General features: G+C 32.2%; 1 protein-coding gene across 1 annotated transcript; it reads right to left on the reverse strand.

Annotated features, from left to right (window-relative positions):
• Positions 1 to 4,103: 4,103 nt before the first annotated feature.
• HELRODRAFT_185720 (hypothetical protein) lies at positions 4,104 to 5,839 on the reverse strand. The gene is given in 4 exon segments (XM_009022442.1): positions 4,104 to 4,350; positions 4,367 to 4,634; positions 4,853 to 5,046; positions 5,589 to 5,839. The coding sequence occupies 2 exon segments, from the start codon at positions 5,742 to 5,744 to the stop codon at positions 4,951 to 4,953; spliced, it is 252 nt and encodes an 83-aa protein (XP_009020690.1). The 5' UTR covers positions 5,745 to 5,839; the 3' UTR covers positions 4,104 to 4,350; positions 4,367 to 4,634; positions 4,853 to 4,950.
• Positions 5,840 to 8,348: the final 2,509 nt, after the last annotated feature.

Here is an 8,348-nt window from a genome sequence, read left to right on the forward strand (position 1 = left end):
TTAAAAAAAATCAAACTATTGAACACTTTGTAATACATAAACTATAAACTGAATCAATTTAATTTATGACCATGGGTAGTTTAGTTAGTTCAACTCCAAAAGCAAAAGAAATTTCAACCTGATTTTTATCTGTTGTTGTGCCATTAGCAACCTGATTAGTTTTCCCTCCTCTATCTTTAGTAGATTTTGTTTTTATAGAATTCATGTCTTTATTTACTAAAATCTGTACAGTAATTTCTATGTACCTGACGAGTTTAAAAATCAATTAGTGAACAATTAAAAAATTAAAATCAAATTTTGAGCTTCACAAATTGCGTATCTGTTCGAACATGTTTTTATATAATGATGAGCTATTTTGAGTTCGAAAACAATTTTTATGAATTCAAAAATTGAACGTTAAGATCCGTTTCAGAAGAAAATCAGCCATATTCGTCAAAAAATTGTTTAGACAGATTATTTCATGAAGATTGGCAGAGCGTACAATTGCAATACAATACAACAATGAATTCAATACAATGATGGTGAGACAAACCCAGCGATTAGTCATATTTCGGTGCGGATTGAAACAAAAAATGGCGAAAAAATAAACCGATCAATAAAAAATAAAACCTGATCCACAGAAATGGTAAAAATTACTAACAAGGCTGGCTTTTATAAATATTCTCCCAGCATTAACTAAAATTAGTTTCACAAAAGAATTATATATAAATTATCACGTGACCGGTAGTAATTGTTAGACTCGTTTCTTGAAGCGCTAATTTCTTAAACATTTTAGAAAAAATTATTGTGCCGTTTTAAAAAGCGATTGATAGCTACAAGTAGTGAACAAAAATTTTTATAATTTTGTTTTCATTTATGACAAATAAAATTTCATGTTCATTTGGTTCGAAAGTTTAATGACTGCGACCAGAGATTGTAAGAGCCGGGTCAGATAACATACGGTTTATAAGTACATTTTATATTATTATATATATTATATTAGTATACTCATTAGATATATCCATGGTTATTACTTTAGAAGCCTTTCATTGGAGGCCCATTTAACTTGGAGGTCCATGTCAAACAACCCTCTTGACTGATCCCGACTCCAACAGTGCCTGGTTTGAAAAATGTTTTGATATCTGTCACACTCAACCAAGGAGGGTCCAGAGGAATGATCAAGACACAAACAGAGTATATGGATTATGAATACATGCCAAACGAGGCATCGTACACGAAGCATGTCATTGGCGGTGGTGTTCTTTTTGTCATATTCGAACCAGGTGACTACTAAACGGCAGCAGATGACCGCCACGCCGCTCAAAGTTGCGTTCATATAGGTATAATAAATTATGTATGAAGTGAACCAACAAAAATTGAGCATAGCGTACATAATAACTGTTCGGTCGATTCAAGATACTATATATCAAAACGTCTGGATTTCCATTACCAAATTATACATTTTCATGCTAAGGAGATTGAGTGCTACATGAATCTAGTAACAAATAACCAGCTTAACTCACTATATCGGCCCCACATTCCCAAAAATAATCGGATTATAGTAGGTAGTTCATAGTGATGATTCTTCCTATCTAAAAACTGAGTTTTACTGACTTTTAATAACGACACCGCTCACTCACAACGGGGGTGGTATGGCCCTTCCTCCCTCCCTTCCTTCCTCCCCTCCTCCTCCACAGATCAGTAGATTCTCCACAGCTGAGTAGAGATGCATATGGAAATTCATTTTTAAATTTTTAACTGATTGAAATGAATTTAGAGCCGAAACTAAAATAAAACATATAATATTGAGCTGATAATTTTGATAGCGCCGATGTTATTACAGTTGATATAATGATATCAACGATAACGACAGATATAATGATGATATGTTACCAATTGTGACGATTATATCGGCAATAATGGCATATAATAAAAAGACTAATAAAAGCAGAAGTAATCGATAGTGGTGATAGTTCAAATCCAGACTCACAGGCTCCGAACATAAATTTCATAACAATACTTGTCACCGCATGTTCATGGAGGAAAGCTAAATAAATGGAGGAGTAGATGTAGGCTTTTGTAAGGATTGCTTTTTGAAAAAGCTTCCATTTGTAAGAAAGCACACTTTTGTCTGTTTACGTGTGTATTTGCTTGTGTATACGTGTATGTGTTGTTGTGTACGTGTGTGTGTGTGTGTGTGTATCTGTGTTGTGTGTATGGTATGTGTGTGGCATGTGTCGTGTGTGTGTTGTGTAAGTTGTGTTTATGCGTGTACGTGTGTTTGCATGATGTTTGTGTGCGTGGGAATGGAACATTTTGTATGTATGTGAGTTCTTTTGATTATTTGCGAAGGTGTGTGCGTGTGTATGTGTGCGTGCGTGTTTCACTGTACTCGTTGCCTGTATGCTTGCGTGTATGCGTGCGTGCCTACACTTGTCTTACTTCATTCAGGTAGGAGTTGAGGTTGATTCACTTTTAAGATATCTTCAAATTACACGTAAATACCTTTATCGTTTTTCATTAAATTGCTAGTTTTAATAATTACAAAAAAAATAATAATAAAAAAATTAAAATTATTATTATTATTATTGTAATTTTATTATTTTTTAGGAGTTAATTAAAGAAAAATAAAAAAATATCTGAGTGAAGAAGGGCCCAAATGAAAAGAGAGAAAGATAATAGCCTAATTAGCCGGATTGATGAGTTTGGAAGGTGGAGAAAATGAAGCCGTCGTTGTCGTGATCATTATCATTTGACGTCATCGTCGTCATCATCGTTTGACGTCATCATTATCATCGTCATCGTCATTTGACATCATAGTTACTTGACATCATCATCGTCGTCATCATCAAACATATTATAGAGATATAACAAGTATCAATATTGTCCCTTCAGATAACGCCATGCATTACTGCAAACTAAACATTTATGAATATTACACAATAAGTTTTAATAATTATATATATATATATATGAATTTTTTATTTTATATTATTATAATTATCGTCTTGTATCATATATTTTAATAAAAGAAAGTCGTTGTATCTTTGCAGTTAGCATTGATTGACTGACTGATTGGTTGATTGATTGATTCCTTCATTCACGGTTCATTCATTCACTCACAAATTCCTTTCCTCACCAATTCATTCATTCATTCATCCATGCATGCATTCATTTTTTGCGAATTATCCTATTTTTACATTTGTAACGTTTTTCCCACGCCTTATGCTATATGCAGTGTGCACCTCGTCTTGACAAGTACAAATCAACCAGATATCGATTGAGTTTTTTAAAAAAATGCTGACACAATTTCGATAGCACACAAAAAGTTTAACGATATATTTATACCATAAGTATTGATATATAACCATACCATGAACACTGTTACAATTGTATAAAATGTACCGTTATAAACGAGTGATTAGTATCGTTATAAATATATATGTATATTACAAATATCGTTATAAATGTAACATCAGTATCGTTATGTCTGTTTTAAGTCTCGTTAACGCCATATTATGTGTCACCATATTATAAAATTCTTGCGTTATTTGAAGCCATTAATTGAAGCCAAGTTTTAAACTTGGAAATTTCGGCCGTTTCAAAGCTAAAAGCACTGACCTGAGCATTAAAAATATCGTAACGATAGATACAAGTTAATCATACAAATACTATGAAATTTTTTCTTCATTTAAAGATTTAAAGAACACACAATAGAAAATGCATTTTTTTCATTTGGTTTTTCCTTAGTTCTTGATTATTCCATACAGGCACACAGACGGTGCCAGAAGCCTGGTGGTTCGGTGAATGTAATTAGATTTTCAAATTTCAGGTTTGACTGGTGCACCTAAAATGATCTGGTTACTGAAAAATCATCTGGAGATAAAATTGGTAATTGTTGCTAAATAGGCACGAAATGCGATTAAGCTGAATATTTTAATTTGTTAGTTTTTTAAGGTTGGTTTATAGTTTCATAGCTAGCGTGTGTCTTTTTTTTATAAATTTTTATGATTTTAAAACATTCTTTTAAATAAAATCAAATAATTTTTTTAACTGATTTGAGTATATTTTTCGATTTTAATTTTTATTAGTAAAACAACAGACAAACACGTATAGGTAGATACACTTTTTGACATTTTATTAAACAATGACAACATAAACTAATAAGTTTTTAATTTGGCAAAAGCATGATGAATTTTTAAGATGCTACAATAATAAATCCATTAAAATAATCAAATTTATTCATTTACTTTTCATTTTAACTCAATTTTAAATGAAAAAATCTATCAAATAGACAGGTTAATGACAGCCTTATATCAATTTAAACATTATTAAACTGTTGAATATTGTGTAAATATAAAGTGACTTTATATTGAATATTGAATATAAAGTGACTATTTATATTTGACACAAAGAAAAACATGTAAGAATAACATATAGATATATATCAGTCACGTACCTATATCACAATATTGAGATACAAAAAATTTATCAACGTTCTACGTACTAAACAGTATCATAGATATACTAAACAGTATCATAGATATACAATTGAAAATTAGTTTTATATCAATAATATTAAGAATAAACGTTAAATTGAATGTTAAATATTTATTAAAAGTTTGTAGAAATGCGGACAGAACATCGCGTGAGATCTGTTTCAAAAAGTCAAAAAGGAGATGAATGAATTCACAATCAAATTTAGAATTTTTTGAAATAGAAATGAAATACATACATTCTTTTTTAATATAAAAATTACGCCCGCACACGCACGCACACCACACATCACACACACACATACAAACAGCAACCAAATTCATAAAATAAAACGTAATTTATTTAGAAGCAATTCATTTTTCATCAAAATTCTCACTTTAAAAAGGAAAAAGACGTAATCGGAAGTATGTTTATTATTCATCTAATAATAGAATGACGTCATCCGAAAAAAGGGATGGACAGAGATGGCAGGATTTACTTCAACTGCTTCAGCAGATCAGCGTTGGCGTTGAGGAACTCCTCCTTGCTAATTTTGCCATCGCTGTTTTTGTCGGCCATCCGAATGAGTTTCTGCAAATTTTTACGGTTAATTAATTAATTAATTAAAATAACAAATTATCACTAATATATCAGACGCCATTTACAAAATCTAGAACCTACAAACCACAGTAGCTGCTATTAAATATTTTCAAATGAAACTATCTGACAGTTATATTAAACATGATGACGCTTTATAAGCAGCAATGCCGACGGCAGGTGCTAGGAATGTTTAACAATACTAAGTTTAGCAAATAAGAAAACTACATCATACGTTACGAACCAATGGTGTCCTCATTCGACGCTTAACGTCGCTTATTTATCACGAAACACAAACAAGAAACAACACAAACAACAACATAACAAAAGAAATAATTATGACACACTAAACCAAACAGTCAAATTGTTATATTTATATCTTAAAACAACCAACACAGCAATAACACATCACATCCGACACAACCAGCAACACATCACATCAAACACTTCAAACAATCAACGCCATCACGACACAACCAACGACATATTCCATGGTCATCTCAACACTATCAAGAACATCATCCTTCCAGACTGACCGCTGAAGCTTCCTGAACTTTTTCCTTGCTGAGAGATTTGTAGGCATCAAGAGTCTTCATGAAGTTTTGTAACTCGCTGGCCGTAACGAAGCCGTCGCCATTGGCGTCCAGTTTCACGAACGCCGCTTCCAACTCGGCTCTGACTTTGCAAGCCATTTTTAGTTAATTTTTTATTAATCGAATTAACCGAATATATAAAAATTTCGATGATCAAACTTTTCGCAACTTTGTAAGACCGCGCCAACGCAAACTGCAAAAGCGTGAAGATAATTTCGTGACTGTAAAGAGAAGCGGTGTTTATATAGGACGTGGATATCTCCCGTGTAGAATGAAAAGACACTTGTCATATTGCAAGCTACTTTGAAAACTCTCTCCTACTACTCACTCTCTTCTCATCTATTCTCATTCTTTTCTTCTTTCTACATATCACTCCCTCTTTTCTTCCTTTCTCTTTCTCCATTATCTTTCTTTCTCTCTCTCTCTCTCTCTCTCCTTCCTTCTCTCTCCCCAAATTGATTTTTTTCTTTTTATGTGGAATAAAAAAATACAACAAAATAAATCGATAACATACTCAGAAGCACAGCGCATACACATAGCAAAGATACACGTACACAAAAACACTTACACGTACACACGCACATACACACACCCACACACTCACACACAGACATATATATATATATATATATACCAAACCGAATTCAGTAAGTTACATGTACAAAACGCTGATATATATTAACGCAATTTATATTTATTTATATATCGTACCGTATCTAACTACAAATTCCTTTGTGCAATACTTTTGAAGCAGCATCAAAAAACGCTAGAGATATGAGAGGATGTCAGCCAGTACAACTTTGCCAAAAAAATAGCATTCAACTTTTGTACGTGTACATGTGTGTACGTACGTAAATATATATACTTGTACAGACACACATACAAACAAACAAACAAACATAGATAGATACATACGTACATAAACATACACACACACGCATATATCTACATACCAATCATGGGGTAGTTAATTATTAAACTTAATTATTGTACCTGTCAAGCTAACAAAAATATCAATGGAGTGAAAGAAAACAAGATTTAAAAACTCACAAAGATTTATGATCACACGTACTTACATACACACGCACGCGCACACGCGTACATATAACATGCACATAAATAAATTAATGTAATAAAAAAACTACAATGGGACTGAGAGACCGTTTAAAAATGCCATCTGAGTAATTTTTATGTCAAATAAACTCTATCTTTAAATAGCACACCAAGAATGTATTGTATATTGTTGTTGATTTGTGTGTATATTTGACTCTAAAGGCGCCTAAGTGTAGTATATATTACATTCTTAGCATATATAATATATATGCTTAAATATATTTTTATATATATATATCTATATATATATACATATACCTATACCTACCTATATACATATACCTATATATATATATATATATATATATATATATCCCAAAAATCTGTTTGCTATCCATTTATTCATTTGTTTTATCAACCTATTCATCAATTCTTCCATTCATTTCATCTATCTATTCTCTATCTATCCATTCATTTATCATTCATTCACTATTTCATTCATTCATCCATTTATCCACCCATCTTTCCATCAGTTCGGGACATGCATAGCTTTACTGCCATTGTGTAGCTCATAGTTTGAGAACTCGTTCATCATTTTTGTGAATTTCATTTTAAATTTTAAATGGAAAAAGAATGATGCTCCAGTTTGCTTTACATATTTTGTACTAATTTAAAAATGCACGCGCACACATGCGCACACGCACACACAAATTTGTTAAAAAAAAAGTTGAAAAGCGCGAACAACAATGTGCGAACTTTAAAAAATTTAATTAATAACAATAGCAACTTCATAATGAGATACGTGAACATTCAAAAAAAAAAACATAGGATTGTACGTTTGGAGTCCATGAAAACAGAACTAAGAAAGGAAACAATGATAGAAAGAGAGAGAGAGAAGTAGAGAAAGAGATAGAGAAAAAAAGTAAAAGGAGATAGGAAGATGAGATAGAGAGAGAGAGAGAGGGAGAGAGAGAGGGAGAGAGAGAGAGAGTTAAAGGGAGAGGAGAGACGCACGCACGTAAAGGAATTTGGCGGCGAAACAAGTGTTAGAGCACGTTGGAAATAAGAACAATCCTGTTGTACAACAATCACTTCATCGTCATCGTCATCGTCGTCATTATTTTCATTCCATCATTGTCGTCATCATCTCTATCATCACCATCTTCATCACCATTGTCATCATCCTCATTTTACCGCCATCATCGTCATAACTTTCCACGTACTCATTGATTCATTCACTCATCGTCGCCATCGTCATCACCGCCGTGTCATTGTCGAGTCGTGCTTTATGAATGGCCTTTAGAATAATAATATTATTAATCGTCCTGAAGTTGGAATAATTGTTTTCATCGTTGTCGTTGTTGTCTATTGTTTTTCGGCTTGGTAGTTATGGTAAACAATTTGTTGTTTTTGTTGTTTTATATGTTGTTGTTGTTGTTGTATATGTTGTTGTTGTTGTTGTATATGTTGTTGTTGTTGTATATGTTGTTGTTGTTTTTGTTGTTGTTATTTTTATTGTTATAGTTGCTATTGTATTGTTGTCGTTGTTTTGAAGTTGTTGTTTATGTTGCAGTTGTAAAATCAGATTTATGTTGTTTTTGTAGCTACTACTGTTGTTGTTTGTACTGCAGTTTAACGGATATGTATGTG

Source organism: Helobdella robusta, assembly GCF_000326865.2.
Source record: "Helobdella robusta unplaced genomic scaffold HELROscaffold_31, whole genome shotgun sequence".
NCBI classification, from domain to species: Eukaryota; Metazoa; Annelida; class Clitellata; order Rhynchobdellida; family Glossiphoniidae; genus Helobdella; species Helobdella robusta.

Excerpts from the sequence above, each read along its gene's own strand:
- HELRODRAFT_185720 (XM_009022442.1), bottom strand. The coding sequence starts at position 5,744 with ATGGCTTGCAAAGTCAGAGCCGAGTTGGAAGCGGCGTTCGTGAAACTG. Across the intron at positions 5,047-5,588 it reads AAGTTCAGGAAGCTTCAGCG|AAACTCATTCGGATGGCCGA; the intron begins GTCAGTCTGGAA and ends AAAAATTTGCAG.